The 21,092-nt window shown below is 37.3% G+C and overlaps 1 protein-coding gene across 2 annotated transcripts in view; it reads right to left on the bottom strand.

The window, feature by feature from the left end:
* Positions 1 to 8,555: 8,555 nt before the first annotated feature.
* The window catches only part of CLCA4 (chloride channel accessory 4), a 30,907-nt gene continuing 18,370 nt past the window's right edge, over positions 8,556 to 21,092 (bottom strand). For both annotated transcript variants that reach the window (XM_017499861.2, XM_037728298.1), the window contains 7 exons: positions 18,156 to 18,333; positions 16,724 to 16,830; positions 14,828 to 15,043; positions 13,686 to 13,953; positions 11,234 to 11,404; positions 9,717 to 9,950; positions 8,556 to 9,370 (listed from right to left, as the gene is read on the bottom strand). In XM_017499861.2, the coding sequence (XP_017355350.1) occupies positions 8,958 to 9,370; positions 9,717 to 9,950; positions 11,234 to 11,404; positions 13,686 to 13,953; positions 14,828 to 15,043; positions 16,724 to 16,830; positions 18,156 to 18,333 (1,587 nt within the window). In that variant the 3' untranslated portion in view covers positions 8,556 to 8,957. The remainder of the gene's footprint in view (positions 9,371 to 9,716; positions 9,951 to 11,233; positions 11,405 to 13,685; positions 13,954 to 14,827; positions 15,044 to 16,723; positions 16,831 to 18,155; positions 18,334 to 21,092) is intronic.

Raw genomic sequence — 21,092 nt, 5'->3', positions numbered from 1 at the left:
GGTGAATATGTGCCACATTTCTTTACCCAGTCTATCATTGATAGGCATTTGAGTTGGTTCCAAGTCTTTGCTATTGTAAACAGTGCTGCAATAAACATACATGTGCATGTGCCTTTATAACAGAATGATTTATAATCCTTTGGGTATATACCCAGTAAGGGGATTGCTGGGTCAAATGGTATTTCTATTTCTAGAACCTTAAGGAATCACCACACTGTCTTCCACAATGGTTGAACTAATTTACACTCCCACTAACAGTGTAAAAGCATTCCTATTTCTCCCTCTCCTAGCTGAGGGAAGCCATTAGGGACTTTTCCTGGCACTCTGGCACTCTGGCTCAGATACTGCACTTTTCCCATGGTTTTCATGACCCACAGACCAGGTGATTCTTTCCAGTGCCTACAACACCAGTGCCCTGGGTTTCCAGCAAAAACTGGGGAGGTATTTTAGTCACAACATTAAAAAAAATTTTTTTCATTTTAAAACTGAGATTTATTATTATTTTTAAAATTTGTTTATTTAAGGTTAGGTGCATACTGTATCTGGCATTTCTCCCCATGTTATCCCTCCCCACCCTCCCATCCCTCCCTACCCCGCCGCTGTCTCTTCCCTAACCCCCCCAACTGCCCCCAGTGTGTGATGCTCCTCTCCCTGAGTTCAAGTGTTCTTTCTCATTGTTCAACACCCACCTATGAGTGAGAACATGTGGTGTTTGGCTTTCTGTTCTTGTGTCAGTTTGCTGACAATGATGGATTTCTGATTCATCCAAGTCCCTACAAAGGACAGGAACTCATCGTTTTTTATGGCTGCATAGTATTCCATGGTATATATGTACAACATTTTCTTTGTCCAGTGTATCATTAATGGGCATTTGGGTTGGTTCCAGGTCTTTGTTATTGTACACAGGGCTGCAATGAACATACGTGTGCATGTGTCTTTATAGTAGAACGATTTATAGTTCTTTGGGTATATGCCCAGTAATGGGATTGCTGGGTCAAATGGAATTTCTATTTCTAGATCCTTGAGAAATCACTGCATTGTCTTCCACAGTGGTTGAAGTAATTTACACTCCCACCAACTGGGAGTGTAAGAGTGTTCCTATTTCTCCACATCCTCTCCAGCATCTGTTGTCTCCAGATTTTTTAATGATCACTATTCTAACTGGTGTGAGATGGTATCTCAATGTGTTTTGATTTACATTTCTCTAATGACCAGTGATGATGAACATTTTTTCATGTTTGCTGGCCTCATATGTGTCTTCTTTTGAAAAATGTTTGTTCATATCCTTTGCCCACTTTTGAATGGGGTTGTTTGTTTTTTTTCTTGTATATTCATTTTAGTTGTTTGTAGATTCTGCTTATTAGCCCAAAAATCTTCAATAAAATACTGGCAAACAGATTGCAACAGCACATCAAGAAGCTTATCCATCACGATCAAGTAGGCTTCATACTAGGGATGCAAGGCTGGTTCAACATACACAAATCCATAAATGTAATCCATCACATAAATGGAATCAAAGACAAAAACCACATGATTATCCCAATAGATGTAGAGAAGGCCTTTGATAAAATTCAACAGCCCTTCATGCTAAAAACTCTCAATAAACTAGGTATTGACAGAACGTATCATAAAATGATAAAAGCTATATATGACAAACCTACAGCCAATATCATACTGAATGGGCAAAAGCTGGAAGAATTCCCTTTGAAATCTGGCACTAGACAAGGATGCCCTCTCTCACCACTCCTATTCAATATAGTATTGGAAGTTCTAGCCAGAGCAATCAGGCAAAAAAAAAAAAAAAAAAAAAAAAAAGAAATAAAGTGTATTTAATTAGGAAAGGAGGAAGTCAAACTGTCTCTATTTGCAGATGACATGATTGTATATCTAGAAGATCCCCTCATCTCAGCCCAAAATCTTCTCAAACTGGTAAGCAACTTCAGCAAAGTCTCGGGATACAAAATCAATGTATGCAAATCACAAGCATTCCTATATACCAATAACAGACGGAGAGCCAAATCAAGAGCAAACTCCCATTCACAATTGCTACAAAGAGAATAAAACACTTAGGAATAAAACTAACAAAGGGTGTAAAGGACCTCTTCAAGGAGAACTACAAACCACTGCTCAATGAAATAAGAGAGGACACAAATAGATAGAAAAAAACATTCCATGCTCACGGTTAGGAAGAATTAATATTGTCAAAATGGCCATACTGCCCCAAGTAATCTATAGATTCAATGCTATCTCCATCAAGCTACCAATGACCTTCTTCACAGAACTGGAAAAAAACACTTTAAACTTCATATGGAATCACAAGAGAGCCCACATAGCCAACACAATCCTAAGCAGAAAGAACAAATCCGGAGGCATCACACTGCCGGACTTCAAACTATACTACAAGGCTACAGTAATCAAAACAGCATGGTACTGGTACCAAAACAGAGACACAGACCAATGGAACAGAACAGAAGCCCCAGAAGAAGCACCACACATCTACAACCATCTTTGACAAAACCTGGCAAAAACAAGCAATGGGGAAAGGACTCCATGTTTAATAAATGGTGTTGGGAAAACTGGCTAGCAACGTGCAGAAAGCAGAAACTGGACCCCTGCCTTTCACCTTACACTAAAATTAACTCCAGATGGATTAAATATTTAAACATAAAACCTATCACCATAAAAACACTAGAAGAAAACATGGGCAAAACCATCCAGGACATAGGCACAGGCAAGGACTTCATGACTAAAACACCAAAACAATGGCAATAAAAGCCAAGAAAGACAAATGGGATCTAATTAAAATTCAGAGCCTCTGTACAGCAAAAGAAACCATCATTAGAGTGAATCGGCAACCAACAGACTGGGAAAAAACTTTTGCAGTCTACCCATCTAACATTTTTTTTTCTCATACCCCAGTGATACCTGGAATGCTAGCAAGACAGAACTGCTCATTTCCCTGAAAAAGGGGGCTGAAGCCCGGGAGCCAAGTGATCTGGCTGGGTGGATTCCATCCCCACAAAGACCAGCAAGCTAAGATCCACTGACCTGAAATTCTCTCAGCTAGCACAGCAGTCTGAGCTTGATCTGGGACATTTGATGAGGTACTTTTCTTTCACTGAGATAGGACATTCAGAAGAAGGTATAGGTGAAGAGAATGAATTTAGTTTTATATAATTATACTGTTTCCTTACCCACATTGACAAACCTATATCCAAAAAGTGCTCTGAACCACCTACATTTCCCTGCTTGGCTCAAATTGAGTGTGTGTGTGTGTGTGTGTGTGTGAAAGAGAGAGAAGAGAGAGAGAGAGACAGAGAGAGAGAGAGAGAGAGACAGAGAGAGAATGTTCATGGTGGTGAAGCAGAAGTTAAAGGAGCAACAGATACTCAATAGTGGGCTTTCTTGCTTTCCTGAGATAGCATTATCTCCTGACACTGAGCTCTCTGGAATATGGAGAGTTCTGGTTTGTTCTATGAAGGAAGCCTGATTAATGTTCTAAATATATTTGAGAGACTGTACATAGATGCATGTTTGCAGAAAAGCAAAAGGATTTAACTGTTTTTAGTTCCACGTCCAGATAGAACTTCAAAATATTAAGTGATGGTTCTACTTTCTTGTCACCAAACACTTACTGTTCAGTCTTTTCCATATGACTCTAAAGCAACTTCCTATTTCCTAATCACCACATGATGACAGACAGTAGGACATAAAATATGTAGCACTTTGCTTACATTCTTCATGGGGTTAAATGCATCAGGAACAAATTTGCTAATCATCACATAGATTATTAAAGAAAACAGGGTATTGGGATTGTAAATCAAATAATTAATTATCAACAAATATTATCTGAACAGATATATTTACTAAAATGCTATTACAGATGCTAAGGCTTTAAGATGACTTCCTGTTTCATGGAACAATATAGACATTTATGAAGAATACTTATTTTTTCATGTGTCAGGTCTAAGAGTAAGACTACCACATGAGGATGTGGAGACTGTGCTTTGGGAAACTCCAGGGGCACCGTTTGTGGAAAGTATGATTTGCATGGATTCCCTTAAAGTTCTGTAATATGGTAGCCCTAGATGAGATTCATGGTTATGTGAAAGGAAAAGACAGAACTAGAGAAATCAGGCATATCTAAGGTACCAGTGGGCAGGTAATGCTGGGCACCAGGAAAGTAGAGGGTGATGGTAAGAGGAACATGATTGGGGAGAAAGACAAGGACTTGCCAAGAAGTTCAGTGTAGGAAATGACTAGACATTTGCTGGAAAGAAGGAGAATGGTTGATGGTAAGGTGAACAAAAGTGTTCTGTATAAGAGGGAAGGAAGTGGAAAGCAAATTAGGAATTTGGTGCCTAGCAAGTAGGTCTGTATAGCAGTGGGTTTGTCATTGTTTTTTGTTTTTCAAAAACTTACAAAGTTTTTGCAGTGATGATATTGAGTATCATTGCTGTGAAACCGGTTTATTGAACAGTCTCAATTCACTAGGATATAAACATGAAAAAACGATTTTTTGAGTTGCTGTAACAAACTGTTCTGTTGAGTTCCTCTATTTCACTACGTAGCAATTACCAATATCAGAGCCCAATTCCGTTAGTACTGTTATTGTCAGTTTGTAAAAAACACAGTATCTGTGAAGCACAATAAAGTGAAATCCAGAAAAACACGGTAAGTCTGTATATGTATACATTGTGGAATAGATAAATCAAGCTATTTAATATGTGCATTAGCTCATCAAATTATTTTTTTTCTTAGTTAAAATCTATTACTTTTGTGAGTTTCAATTATATAGTATATTGCTATAACTATAATCACCATGATGTACAGTAGACCTCTTAAACTTATTTCTTCCTCCTACCTTAGCCTCTGGTAACCCCCATTCTACTCTCTGCTTCTGTGTGTACAATGCTTTTGGATTCCACATATAAGTGAGAATATATGGTCTTCTCATGTCTGGCTTATTTCACTTAATGTGTGGCTTTGCTGAGGCAAGTTGAATAAACTGAAACTACATCTCTCAGGAACCATATGGATCTGGGTTAGAGTTGGTTAAAAATGATTCGTACAAAATGTGGAAGGCAGAAGTAAAACAGCAGCCATAACTGTTTGCAGGAGAAATGAGAAGAGGCAGTAGGAAACAGGTTCAGATGGGCCGGCATCTGTGCTCCTCTCTACTCCATTTCTCACTCTTCTTTCTGAATGCTGACATCGCTGACTGACAGTGATCCTAGGCCCACCACAAGACTCTTGGCAACAAACCCACAGAGATTTTGTTATGCACAGGTAACAGTCTTCCACAGACTTCTACAGTGGCTCTTTTCATGGTCCCATTCCAGTTCCTGGACATGCCTGGATCCCGACATTAAACAGCCAACACAAACCTCAGCATTTCAGATAGGCTTGTTAGATTTTTTTTTCCTATCTTCCATTTCCTTTCTTCAGTGCTTTACTTCCTCAGCCTAATTCTTATAATAAATAAATTCCCTACTCTGTAATACTTATAGTGGCCTGTTTCCCTGACAGTACCCTGACCAATAAAGTTATTGGTTATTTTGGTAATCTAGCACTGTGGACCAAACCATCCCAAAACTTGGTGGCTGAAAACATCAATCATTTTCTTTTTTCCACGATTCTGTTGATTATCTGGGCTTTTAAATGGGAGGTTCTTTTGCTGGTTAGGCTTAGAGTTTGGTGACTGTAAATGGAATCATCTAGAGGTTGGGAAACAGGGAGAGTTAGTTAGTCTTGTTTTCTTCTCCATGTATTCTTGGAACCTCTCCAGTGCTCTCTTTATTAGCATAGCTGTATTTTAACATGGTAGGTCAGGGTTCCCAAGAACACTAAAATGGACACATCTATCATTTTTGCTGTATTATGCTAATTAAGGCACATCATTCATGCAGCTCTATCTAAGACTACAAATAATTGGAATTGTGGATCTTTGAAAACTATTTTGGGAACTAGCTACCATACTTTTCTTTTGGCTCCAATAGGCCTGGATTACTTCAGTGTTGCTTTGAGTTGAACTCCTCTTAGTCCCATTTTATACTTGTGTGAATGTTCATCAGGCACTGTGGTTTGGGTCCCCATACTTACACATGCTCTTCTGGGGTACTCTGACATGTGACAGCAGTCATCTCAGTGGTATAAATAGAAGCATTCAAAGGCAGTTCTCTCAGTCCTAGCTGAGCAGTTCCAACTGTGAATGTGAACCATCTCTCTGTGCTAGAGCTTGGGGAGACCCTGGGGGTAGGTGTTTAGTTTGTGACACTGTAGACTGCCCACCTCCAGGAGTATCACTGACTTGGATATCTGGTGATACAGGTTTTTTTCTATTCAGGAAGCCTGGAGATGTTCGGGTCTCTGAGGTCGGCACAGGATTGGTCCTCTCCCACACAGGGCTGCCTATCTTTCTTAATGGAATAGCTTAGATTTATTTTCTGTTGCCAGATTCCCTGTGAGAGGTGATGAGCCTAAATTTACCTTCCCAGATGTGGTACTTCTTCATGATTAACTAAATCAAGTATTAGACCATGAATGCTCCTAGGCGGTTGTAATGGACAGCCCACACAGACTCCATGCTGTAGGTACAATCACTAGTTTATCCTGGAGTACAGCCAGGGATGGTTTTGTGTACATGCCATCTGTACAGTTGCTTGGAGCTCTGTGCTTAGAAGGGCCTAAACTTGGTTTAATGTTTTGCTGTTGGTGCTTGGAAGTCTTACTAATTTTAAAGCAAAGGCCTCTTATTTTCATTTTGAAGTGAGCAGCATAAATTATGTAGCCTGTACTGACTACAACAATGGTAACCATTTAGTTATCTTTCTGATTCTTAAGAATTCATAATTAACTACTTGATTCAGACCCGGAAATAGACAAAATCAAAGCCTGACCTGGGATGGGAGAGTACTACTGGGACCCACCTCAGCCTAGCTGTTGCACTTGAACATCAGAGGTAAATAACCAGGCTGGTAGGCTTTGCCTTCAGAGTAATGGGATGAATGGGTGGAAAGGACATGAAGAAAATCTGACTGTTATATATTATTTCTGGTGCCAATATAGAATTTCAGGCCTTCACTCCCTTCTTGGTAAAAGGCCAGGTGTTCTACACTTAATAGTTTTCCTGCATTTTCTCCTGTATATCCCTAGCCATTAGCACTGGTTGAACAGATGCCAGTCTGTTAGAGGATCTAACAGTGCCAGTAGACCTTTTGCCTCAACAGCTTAGTCACCAAATGCCCTAGTGTGCAGCTCATTTTCCTCTGCACATTTTCTTCTACATGCTCTGAGAGGAAGTCAAACTTTCCTAGAGTCAGGAGTCTCCTACTTACTTCTTCCCTTGCTCCATTACCACTTCCAATTTAAACTACAAGGCCCTTTTTGTCAGCCCAGCTAATCACATCAAATTCATTATGCCAGGTCAAGATCTATATTTGAAGATTGTTAAAAGGGACCCCTGGACTCAGCTTATATGGCTTTCATTTTTGTTTACTTCCAAATAGCCAAGAATTCCTACCAATGCTACATGAGATAAGACAGATGTGTGGATGCTGTTCTTTAGGTCCTCTCTAATTCCGCCAGATGCTGAGTTATAATCATAAAAATTCCTGTTCAAAATGAAAAAACCACCCATTGGAAGAATAAGAAAAACATATGCTTGTAAACTTGGACTTAACATCTACCTCCTTCGATGAGTGGAATTCATTCTGCACCATCTTACACCATTGTTACATGCTCCGTGTTCCATTTTGTTTACATCAGTAGGGCCTCTGGCAGAACTGGCTATGGTCTGCCATATAAAACTGCTCCTTTCAACCTACATTTTCTGTTTAAGAGATCTCATTAGTCAATATGGTTGTGACCCTGAGAGATGAATGAAAATATTATGTTTTGAAAATATTTAGTTTTGAGTCTGGGTGCAGTGGCTCATGTCTGTAATCTCAGCACTTTGGGAGGCCGAGGCAGGCGGATCAGAAGGTCAAGAGATCAAGACCATCCTGACCAACAAGGTGAAACCCTGTCTCTACTAAAAAAACAAAAACTAGCTGGGCATGGTGGTGTGCGCCTGTAATCCCAGCTACTTGGGAGGCTGAGACAGGAGAATCGCTTGAACCCAGGAGGCAGAGGTAGCAGGAGGGTTGCTTGAACTCTGGGAGGCAGAGCTGAGATTGTGCCATTGCACTCCAGCCTGGTGACAGAGTGAGACTGTCTTAAAAAAGAAAGAAAACAATTTAGTTTTCTTTATCTGAAAACAAGGGCAATAGATAGTAGCTTCAGGAGTTCTTTCCTATAGTAAAACAAAAAGTATGCAGATAGGCATGGCTTTTTAAATGAAAAGAGATAGATATATGTTTATATTGAAATAAAATCAAGAAAAATTACAGTTTGACAGGTGGTAATCAATTTTTTTTTCATGTTAACCTCCTTAGCCATGAATTGTAGTAAACACAACCTTGGCAATTGTAGGGTATAGCTAGAGGCTTTGGATAAATAGAGTATCATCAATTTATTCTTAATAAGTACCAATACAATATTTATTTTTCCCCAAGTGTTTATTTGCTTTCCTTTACTTGTATTTTGGCTACTCAAATAGATAATTTACATTTCTTGATGAAATTTGAAATATCATTACAGAAAACTGTTGTATCAAATAATATACAACCAGGAATCAGTATGAAAAAGGCTTTTGTTCATCTCTATTTCTTACAAATAAAATAACAAATAAATAAAATTGTTAAATTTAAATTTTGACACAGTTCTTTACATATCCATGGATGTTTTATTTAATCCAAGTATCCTTTAAAATTATTTTAGACATTTTAAATTATTTTTATGAGTTTATGATCACACACAGGATGAATTTTGAGATCTAGAAATATCTTTTACTTATCCTGTTTTGCTTTTTAAAACCCTGTTCTAGGTCTACTTGTAGATTTTTCCCTCGTTAAGATTCAAATGGTGGTACTTAAAATAATGTTAACAATTGCAACAGACCCAAACACAGACAATACCAGGGTAGAAATATTAACTCCAGAATGATGATTTTTATCAGGAATAGGAGTCGTATAATTTTTGTCAGGAGTAGGAGTAGTATAATTTTCATCAGGATTTGCTTGAGGGATAAACAAAGCTACTTGTGCAATATTGGAGACTTTCGATGTCAAATTGCTTTTATCTATACTTTTAATGGCAATAAATATGTGGGTTGCATTTTCTTCTGATGTATTTCCTGGTTTAAATGCAAAGATTTCCTTGGAGTTGGCCTCCTTTGGTGACAGTTCAGTAGTATTCACTTGAAGAGCATCATCAAAACTGTCTCTTATATCAAGGATATTTCCACTTATTCTTATGATATAATGTTGAACTAAGAAAAAAAGTTACAAGAGTTTAGAGACTGGAGCACAGCATATTTATTTCTTTTTATTTATTCTCAAAAATGTCTAGTTATGCAAAGCATATACTCATATCAAAAGCCTTATTCATTTTTTAATAAAAGCTGAATTCTGATCTTAAGCTCTGCAAACTGCTACCTTCTCTGTATAAAATGTTAAAATGTGCCACTCGATTGATTTAAAAATATCAGATTATAGACTTAATACTTTGCTAAGCTATCAATTTAAAACCATTCTCCCCTTACTCACTCTTACTCCCTCGTTTTTGCGATTAGCACTTTTCACTTAAGTCAAAATCACATGATACTTCGTCCTTACCTTTTCCAACATCAAAATCATCTCCTGGTGCTGTCCATGTAAGAACAATCTCATCCTCATGAGGTGTGGCATCAAGGTCTGTGATTTGACTTGGTGGGTATAGGTCAGGCAAGGGAAGGCTTGGGACTTGTGATACCACAAATGCACCTCCGGACGCTGTTTGGCTGAAATTCTCCAAGGTGGCCTGAGTATCCTCATTATTTTCAGGTCTTGGTGGATTTGCTTCAATTTCCCCTGCATTACACATTTCCTGGTTTATGATGGGCAAAACTGCTGGTATTTTTTAGAATTCAATGAATCACCTTTTCCACCCCATTTGTCTTTTCCTTTTTAAAAAATATATACAGTCAAATTTTTACTAAGTTTTGTGACAATCATAAGCATCCAATTGGTGAGAGAATATTTGCTAGGACATTGTAGGACAGAATGAGATAATAAATTACTTTAGAATTAAGGCTACACTGGATGAGAGTAATATTATATAATTCAATATGTGCCTTTTTAAAAATGGAATTGCTTTACCTCTTGAATTATCTGCTTTCTGGGAATATACCTGGAAAAATCATTGCCAGTTCTCCTCTACCCACTTGTGCTAGGACCCTCCCTCCATGCTGCAAGTGCTAAGGAAAAATTCTTCTGATTGTATTCCAATTGCTAGCAGAAAGCCCCTAAAAGTGATAAGTTACTAAATAACAAAAAACTAGCAAAGAATGAATTCCTAATTCTTACATCACTTTACTGTACATATTTTTTTTCTTTTTGACTTATTAAAATTCCAAATAAATGTTTACTCTTACAGCATACATAATCTGAAGGATAAATTCTGCACTGGCTTGTGCTTATACTCATAAATTGGCCTCTTTCCTTCATCTTGAGCTGAAAATTGGGCATATTATTGTTGATATACATAAGATGTTCCAAACTAACATAGTTTGGAACATGTGATGTATGTTTTTGAATGAGATCATGTCTTTTGCAGGAACATGGATGGAGCTGGAGGCCATTATCCTCAGCAAACTAATGCAGGAACAAAAAACCAAAATACTGCATATTCTCATTTATAAGTGGAAGCTAGATGATGATAATTCACAGACACAAAGCGGGTAACAACAGACACTGGGGCCTACTTGAGGGTAGAGGTGGGGAGGAGGGAGAGGAGCAGAAAAAATAGCTATTGGGTACTAGGTTTAGTACCTGGGCGACGAAATAATCTGTACAACAAACCCCCATGACACGAATTTACCTATACAACCAACCTGCACATGTACCCCCAAACCTAAATTGAAAGATTAAAAAATAATAACTGAACTTTTTGAGTGCTTGAGTGTTTACTAGGTGCCAGACATTGTACCAAGGCTTAGATTAATTTAGAGGCAAATCGTAGTCTGACTGAGAAATTTATTCCATCAGGAATAAAGTTTATTCCACCAGGGAAACAGACTGTTTGAAGCCTTCATTATATCAAATCACAATATTATTCAAACTATCACTGGATTATAAATATCATGAATACTCACCGTTTACTACCCAGCCTGGTATGTATGCAGCTCTATTCAGTGGATGCCGTAAGCTTAGCCTGGCAGTGTTTGTTCCTCCGTGAGCCCGTACTTTTAAGCTGTATCTGCCATTTTCTGTATATGCTGTAAAATATCTGGAGTAGACCCCATCATTCTTGAAAGAATCAGCGCCTTGTTATAGAAATGAAGGAATAAAGTAAAGAGAAATGTATGTATTTTCTAATAATCGGCCTCTATAAGCATATTCTCTAGATTAGGCTCAATATTTTGAAGTTGATCCTTTGGAAAATATTTCCATTATATTCTGCCAAAACAATATATTGTTGAATTAATACATTTGAGCTATTTTGGTATCTATTCTATCTATATAACACACATACACACATTGATATTTATGTATGCATAATAAATGCCTAAATACCTCACCTTTGGGTCCTTATTAATTCATATACAGAATATTACACATAGTACTCTTACAATCTCTCCACCACTTGCTTTGCTTTCAGCTTGCTTTCTCTAAACTCATGTCATCTCTCTTTTTAAATCAAAACGGTCTCTACTAAGGAAAAATCCTATCTTTGTGTAGGATTTAATTCTCATAACAGTCAACTAAAATTACTAAATTTTGATATTTTTAGAGATATAAATTTTCCAGACTTCCTAGGGAAAGGTCCCAGCATTCTGTGTTCTTACAAGCCCTCGAGATGACTCCTTTGCACACTGAAGTTTGTCTGCAGACTAAAGACATTTGAAGCCTAAAGAATGTCTGCTCTATATCATTGTTAATCATCAATCATCTCAGGTTAAGGCCTTCCAAATTAGCAAATTTCCCCAATTAGCTAAATGGTCATCAAGCAAAATGTTGAGAAGGGAAATATGGTGCATTTAAGTTTTAATGTAGTATAGATTTGCAGAAAGGGGAAAAAGAGGCAAGGGATAGTTATGGAAATGTTGGTTAATCCAAAGAAGACATTGAGGTACACAAAAGAACAATTTCACCTTCTCACTTTTTCTCAGGGGCAACTCTAGTTGAAGATATGATTATAAAATGATTGAATAAGTTACATTGTGAAATATACTGATAGAAAACTCGGGTGCCTATCAATACAGTTATTTCCTTGTTCAAAAACCTCTTAACAGAAGGTTCCGTTCCTAGAACAATGCAGAATCTAGGGAGAGGGTTTTTAGGCATCACCCATATGTAAAGACCAGGGAGACAGAGTATGGTCAACACTGTATCTTGATTTCTACCAGCCAGACCTGGTATCTGATGCCCCAGTGATGAGTCCTCCTCTCCTGTGGCAGTGCCAGCTGCCCTGGGCCCCCGTCCTCAGGACTACTTTGTTCCAGTTGTTTAGAATTACTCCTGCTTTCTTTCCCTGCCAGGGACTCAAGTTCTATCACTTCATCACATCTAGTTTGCTTGTGTTTCACCCTCTCTAGCCAGGATTTCTTGATACTGTCCTCAGCCTCTTGAATGAGACCTTCCTAAGTGGTGACAGATGTTGGCTGCCTGGATGACAAACAATAATGATGACAAAAAATAACATGTATGGCCAAGCGTGGTGGCTCACTCTTGTAATCCCAGCACTTTGGGAGGCGGGGGTGAGAGGCTGGCTTAAGCCCAGGAGTTTGAGAACAGCTGGGGCAATATAGTGAGATCTTTTCTCTTTTGTAGATCTTTTTTTTTGGAGACCTGTTCTTTACAAAAATTTTAAAAATTAGCTGAGCATCGTGCACACACCTGTATCCCAGCTACTTGGGATGCTTAGGTGGGAGGATTGCTTGGGCCTGGGAGGCAGAGGGTGCAGTGAGCTGAGATGGCATTACTGAACCCCATCCAGCCTGTGTGACAGAGCGAGACCTTGTCTCAAAATGCAAACAAAAAAAACCCTCAAAAATCAAAAACTTTTAAACTTTTATTTATTGATTTATTTTTTGGGTATTTTTGTTTTTTGTTGAGATGGAGTCTCTCTCTGTGGCCCAGGCTGGAATGTGGTGGTATAATCTTGGCTCATGGCAATCTCCACCTCTCAGATTCAAGCAATCCTCTGGCCTCAGCCTCCCAAGTAGCTGGGATTACAAGTGTATGCCACCACACCTGGCTAATTTTTTGTATTTCTGGTAGAAATCGGTTTTAACCATGTTTTCCAGGCTAGTCTTGAACTCCTGACCTCAAGTGATCTGCCCACCTAGGCCTCTCAAAGTACTAGGATTACATACGTGAACCACTGTGCCCAGCCCAAAGACATTGATTGAGTGCTTACCACATGCAAGACATTTGCCAAGTACTCTGTAGGTTTTACCTAGATCAAATTTCCTGCTGGTCCTGCGATTCCTCCTTAATCTGCATCAATTCTGTTGCCTATCTTACTGCCCCACAATGCCATAGGGACTCATGACATGTTGAGTTAGGAAAATATTGGCTTATTCATAAAAACCTGTGAATTACCTGCACCATTATCCAAAAGTTCCAAAACTTCTGTATTTCCACTCTGTGATTCAATGAAGGCAGTCACATTGGCTCCAAGAACAGGTACATATCCTTGTAGAATTTCTGCATAAACAATCATTGGGCTGGGGAAACTGTTTATGTCCTTATTCATTTTAGCATTCACTGTGATTGGAGGCACAGAAGAATTTGCTGTTCGAGAAGTTACTGTAACAGTTAATGTTTCTGGGTTTGCTTTGGCTTGAATATTATATGCCCAAGTGCCCACCTAGAAATGTCAACGGAAATACAGTAAGTATCCAAAGTGAAGCTACTTTCTATGTTTCCATTATGTAATTCTAAAATAAATTATGTAAGTGGAGAGCAGAATAAAGAAGTTTTTAAGGATGTTGAGGCTAAATGGGTAAGAGCTGAGGCAGTTCAGTGAGGGCATGCCAACTGGTATCATTCATGATGTGTACACTTTGCTACATCTCAATTGGAAAAAATAAATTTTAGGTTTGCCTTGGTTTTGGCCTTAGAGTCCACAGATTCATCAATCCTGGTAGGGCTAATAAGGAAGGACCCTGTAGCTCTTTACCCACCAAGTTGTATAGACTTTTCCTACATTTTCTTCTTAAAGTTCTTTTTAGACTGTCTTGACTACCTTTTCTTCTTTTTTTTGAGACAGAGTCCTTGGTCTGTTGCCCAGGCTGGAGTGCAGTGGCATGATCTCGGCTCACTGCAACCTCCACCTCCTGGGTTCAAGCAGTTCTCTGCCTCAGCCTCCCGAGTAGCTGAGATTGCAGGCACCTGCTACCACGCCTGGGTAATTTTTTATTTTTGGTAGAGATGGGGTTTCACCGTCTTGGCCAGTCTGGTCTTGAACTCCTGACCGCGTCATTCACCTGCCTTGGCCTCTCAAAGTACTGGGATTACAGGCGTGAGCCACAGCTTCTACCTCTTCCTTGTTCTTAATTCATAGGTTCTTTTTCCTTTTTCCCCACCATCATAATTTTAAGGACATAGGCATAGAAAGTACATACTATTTTATCTTAATTTTAAAGTTGATACAATCTTTGGTACTCACATTTATGACATTAAACAATTTATGCTCAGCTTTTAAAAAATGTTTTCAGGAAGTCTAAAAGCTGATTGCTTACCTTTGCAGTTCCTGGAATACTGAGATAGGCCATTTTGGAAGCTGCATCCACTGTGAAATTTCCCATTATTGTTCCACTGGGATCCCAGAGAAAAATATTGGGAGGCAGTTTGTCCCATGTGATGAGAAAGAATGTGTCCTTTCCCACTGTGCTATCAATTATGACAGTGTCATTCATCCAGGCATTACTGTTCAGTGTTAATCCCTTACTTTCCAGCTGTTTAAACAGATGTCAAAATTAATGACTTCAGAATTTTATTCTTTTTCAAGATGGTTCTTAATTTCTGGCCTGAGAACAAGCTTATACATGGCAAAGCACCTTAGACTTGTGATCTCTCTGCAAGCTGGTTATGATATGACAGTTATCAATTAAAAAGTGAGAAAGTAAAAGACTTAGAGCAGAAGCATGGGTTTTATAGTTGTGAACATGACCTTACTGTTTTTTCCTGGTTGTCTTGGCAAGCATTCATGGATATTTTCCTGATGTGAAATTTTGAAATAATTTTTTCACACAGATAGAGGGAGTAGCACTGGGCTGATAGTTAAAGGTTGGACTCCTGAGAGGAGAGGAAATTGAAAGTAGAATCTTTCTCTGATTGGAACTTTAGAGAAAGTTTTCCAACTTTTTGTTGATAGCTCTTAGTCCAGGAGAGACAACCATGTTTCTTTAGTTACTTATTTTTTAAACTGACAAAGAAATATGCATATATTATGGAATGGCTAAATCAAGTGGATTAACATATGCATTGCCTCATATATTAATTATTATTTTTTATGTGATAAGAATGCATAAAAAAATCCACTTAATGATTTTCAAGTATACAATACATTGTTGTTAACTACAGTTGCTACATTTTATAACAGATTTCTTAGTATTTCTACCATTCGTTTACAATAAACAGAACACAAAATAGTATCTTCAGAATCAGTTCTCTCTCCTTACTTGTCAATTTCGGTCACCATAATCATCATTTTCTCAGTCAACCAGTGTGTCCACCTCAGAAATGACCTTTATTATCCTTCAGTTTGTTCTCTGCACACTACCAGGCTAGCTCTCACACCAGTTTTAACTTGTTTGCAGGATATATCTGCAGACCAGATGTCCAAATCAACTTGCACATACTCTAAGCTCACATCCTGTAACTTCTGTTCTTTTCAGTGTTGAGAAACAGAGGAAAATATGTTTGTTTTGGGATCATGGCAAGTTTTAATATAAGCAATGAACTGATGGGCTGGAAAACAGAAGACAGAAATCTTGGCATAAAGTGACATGACATAGACTTGTAGGAATGAAAAGAAGAGAAACATTTTCGTTGAACATATTTTGAGGGAAACAGGCTATGTTCACAGGGGACATGAAGAAAAAAGAATCAAAGTTTACTTAAAGTTTTTGAATCCAAGTTATAGAAAATGCTATCAAGATCCGAATGAGAAAAAATGTTAAGTTCAGAAGAGAGGTGAATAAAACAAAAAGCCAGGGAAAAAATGTGGTTGAGGAGTTAACAGAAGACCTATGTTCGTAGATATCCATTGATTATTACCCCTTCTTTCTCTTGCTTAATTTATTTCCAAGATACACTTCCTCCATTTCCCAACCAGGTTCTTGAGTTCATGTGTCTAAATCTACATCACAGAAGTTAAGCATAGGGAAAGCTTGGAAGCCTAAACTTTTAAAATGCGTTCATTGAAAAATTGGTGCTTTATTTTGGAAAAGGTCCATTTTTGGTGGAAAAATTTGACATTATTAGGTTGTAATGTCATTTCTTAACCAAAGAAAAAGTTTAGATTTTAATTAAAAATTTATTTTGAGAAAAATATGGAACTCAAAACTTATAATAACTAACAAATTGTTTCTTTCTTTGTTATGGCAAAAGTGAACATGAAAACCAACTCTGACCTGAAGGGACTTCTGGGAGATATCGGCATTTCCTGATGTAAGGGCCCCAAAAGCATCAATGAGGCCATTGTTCTGGGCTTCATCTGAAGCATAAAAATGACTTCCTCCTAAAATTTAAATGCATTAATTAGACTGCTTTCTAGAAAATTTATTTTAGTGATTATTAAGGTAATAGTTAAAAAATCATAGTTTCAGTATGTGTTATTAAAATAAACCAAAGGCACGTAGTTGTACAGATTAAATCTGAAATGCTAATTTTAAAATGTCAGAACTAGGGAATGAAAGCTACCATAATACCTCATTATCAAAATCTTAGGTAGCTAAAAGGCATGATAATTATAGAATATGAAAGATGTTATAATTCCAGTTATTAAAGCTGACAAACTTTACACACAGCCCTTTTAGAGAATCTTTTATTTCCAACAAAGTTGACTCAGATATTTCAGTCAGTGTAGATTTGTGAAATCTTTTGTTAAAAAATTTATTAATCTTTTATTTTAGTTTTAACAAAGTTGACTTTCAGACATTTCAGCCAGCATAGATTAAAATCAGAACATTAGAAAGATGAAGGAGCTGCTATATTTAGGTATCATCACAATAACTGGCAATGAACAGATAGAAAAATGGAAAGCAAGAGAGATTAATCCAAAATACTACTACTTTTAAGGTGCTACTTGGAATAGAAATAAATTTTACAGTGGCCATGAAAGTACTTTAAAATGATGTGATTTTGTATAAGCATTAAAAAGCAAGCATATATTTAGTACCATTAGAAGCCAGTTCAACATAATTTATATCATGTCATAAATTATATATTCTCTACTATGTTTAAGAAGGTATTAGAAATGCGTAATCCATTTTCATCATATGTCGTGTGTCTAAAATAACAGCTACCATAGTTAAAGTTTATATAAAAACTTCATTGTTATGTAGATCTTTTCAGCCTGAGCTTCTGTTAATCACGTACACCCACCCGACAGCTTATGCTCTGGTCTCACGGATTTTCACCTTTCCTGCCACATGCCTTGCATTGTCACCCCAACATGATGTTTTTTGCCATTGACCTGATCATCTTTTCTTACCATTTTTTCTACCCAGAGAAATTCAAGACCTTGTTCAAAGCCCGGCTCAGAATTTAGCTAGTTTCTCATGCTTCCTTTCCCTGGATGTACACAACTCTAGTAATTTAATGGCTTCCTCTGCTCATATAGAACTTTATTTTTCTATATTCCTCTGTTATGAAGGAATGTTATCTGAGTATGTTATTTCATTAACAGGTTTTATTTTTACTCCAAGTGCTATGAGAACAGATTGGGTCTGGTCCCCAGCTTCAGTGCCTCCAGGTCAGAAATTCAAGGGAAGTTGTTGAACTCTTAGCCTTTACATTTACACATTGATATTGAAGGCTTGGAATAAATGAACCATGTTTTACCTGTTATATTGCTCATCTCTATTACTGCTTCATCAGCATCTTTTCCCAAAGCGATAAAATGAACAATGGCCCCACTTTGTTTTACTTCATCAATACAAGAACTTGCAGTGTTATCCTCCCCATCAGTCAGCAGCACTATTTCAGATCCATCGAGTTGGGAGTATAGCTCTCTAATCACCTGTAAAGGTAATTCAGAGCACAGTTACCAACAGGCATTCCGAGATCAAATAGACCAATGGGAAATAAGAAAAAAATCACAGAGAAAATAAACACAAGTTATGCAGAATAGAAGAGATGTCCTCTATTTTAAAATAAGAATTTTCAGGCAACAGTTTTTGGGGGAACTTAAACATGAATTTCTTTTTAACTCCCAGAAGCAGGGAATATTTATTTAAATGAATTAGGTGGGATCAGACTTTGGAAATTCCTGTCTAGACTAAATGGTGATAACATCTCAACCTGGGAAACTCAGGTCAATCAGATACCAAAGGTATAATTATAGTATATGACATTAAATAGTGTTCTGTTTTCTTTGACTGGACTACCCTCTAACAGATAAGCTTTCAGTTTATAAAGTCTGTTGCACTTACAGCTAGGCCTTAAGAATCCACTTCAACATTTTCAAAGTCAGTGATTACAAATTAGTAAACCCTCACTATGCTTATAAAGAAAAAATATGGAAAGTTCTAAGCATGTGGTTAGGGACCTTGTTATGCAACTTTGATTTACTTCTAATAATAACTGGCACAGAACTAAGCATATTGGTGATGCTCAAATAATACATGAAAATTATATTTGTAGCTTGAATCCCTTTCCTAAATGCCAAACAGTTTGAAACTCAAAGTTTTGAATCTAGGTGCCCGTAAAAGAGGATAAACAGAGAACTTAGCCCAGGATGACAACTATATTTCATTTTATTTGACACTTTTAATTGGTAGTGGCATCTTGGAGCACAATTTTGAGACACTGAGCCTAGGCCAAGAGGCAACAAATGACAGATTACCAGTGGCTTTCTTTGGCATGGAGTGGAGGTATTTGTGAAGATGTGCAGAAGAGGGTTTGGAATGTAGAAATCCCTAAGAAAGCTGGATCAGGGGATAAATTGTGTACCCTTACGACAAACTTTGCATGTTTTGAGGCAAAGAATGACTAATACATATATTGCAATATATGGGAAATATTCTCTGACATGCATTGAAACCAAACAAAAAGATAGGAAAATGCTTTTATACATTTAGGGCATTTGTAGCATCTCCATCACACTTCTCCCATGCATTTAAGTACAAAATGAAGATCCAAAGATGAAGCAGAGTTCTCTTTCATCTCTCCTTTTCTTGCACGTGTTTATTTAGCAAGCATTTACAATGTGTCAGTCACTGTGCTGGGGATTCGGTAGGAACTACATTCCTATATTAATAAATAACTGGGTTCAATTTAACAGTGTTTATGGAGCTTTGTGACAGAGACTGAGGAGATCTACAGATGAGCAACAAAGACAAAAGTAATATGTATTTACCACAGAATATTCTATAGTTCAAGAGAAATAACAATGTAGTGTTAACAGTTCATTGAATACTTGCTATGTGTTAACTGTGTTTTATACATTGTATAATTTAATCCAAATCCAAGCTCCCAAAGTGTCTTCCTATTACCACTCTTACTGCCTACAATTTGTTTTATTCAGGGCAATTGGAATCATCTTCCTGTGATATAAATAGATGATCAAACTCTGACACTTTGAAGCATTCGGGAGCTTTCTGTTGTTCTTGAAACAAAATACAAGCCTCTTATTTTTTGACATTTTGAAAGATCTAGTCATTTTCTACTTCTCCAACCACATTTCATACCCCCTCATTTGCCAAACTCCAGTGCCACTAGCTTCTACCATTTCTTAGAATAATCCAGTTTTTTCTCACCTTTTTCCTAAGGCACTTTTGCACTTTCTTTTTTAACTGAACTACTGTCTTCTTCTCATCCTTCAAATCAGAGCTTAAATGTTACTTTTTAGAGAAGTCTCATTGGCCTCTCTAACCAAAGTAATTCTCCTTTCCCTGTTATTCTGTCATATCTCCCTGTTTGGTTTATTCACAACACTATAAAATCTGCAGTTCTTGTTTTTATCTATCTATTTATTATCTGTTCCCTACTTATATAAATGTACCACAAGAGTGAAAAAGCTTCGCTTGGTGAATTTAAAATTAAAACATGTTCGTATTTTGAATGAATTAAAGCATGAGCAACTCTATGTGCTAGCTTTAATTATCCTATTTTACTGATGAGGTAATTGAAGACTAGAGAGGATGTGAATCATGTTTAGGGTCATAAAGCTAATAAGTTACAATTGTGATTTGAATGTAGGACTTCATGTTACAAACCTAAACTAAAATGTCATGCAATTCATGGAAGAGAGAGATTCAATTGGGTCAGGAGTAAAAGGGAAGCTATATGAAGAAGAAAGCATTTTGAAGGATTGGTAAAATTTTAACATGCAGAGACAGGCTTTGGGGTGGGGGAAGGAAGCATTTTAAATAGAGGAATTTGCATGTGCAAAAGTTTGGAGGCTGTTAGTACATAGTGGACTTGGAGAACAATGTGTGTAGTAAGTTGGTTGGAGGATAAAAAAGAGAGGGGAGAATTGAGAAATAAGGCGTTAAAGATACCTGAGGGCAATTTTACTGCGTTGGGGAGACATTTTAGTAATGTCAGACTGAGAAATTGAGACAATTTTGTAGACTGTGAAGAGACAGTGAAGATTTCTTAACAGTAAAATGACATAATTGATATTAGTTGTGGGCTCAAGATGACCATTTGGCTAAAATAATGTTCATGATACTTATGCATATATTTAACTAATTATTATAAATAATTATATACTTATGATAAATTATTATATATTTATTACATATAATATTTGAACTATATATTTACTACATAATA

The sequence above is a fragment of the Cebus imitator genome, unplaced genomic scaffold (assembly GCF_001604975.1).
Source record: "Cebus imitator isolate Cc_AM_T3 unplaced genomic scaffold, Cebus_imitator-1.0 Scaffold261, whole genome shotgun sequence".
In the NCBI taxonomy this organism is placed as follows: Eukaryota; Metazoa; Chordata; class Mammalia; order Primates; family Cebidae; genus Cebus; species Cebus imitator.
Note: the sequence above shows the minus strand (reverse complement) of the source record. Positions and strands in the feature narration are given on the sequence as shown.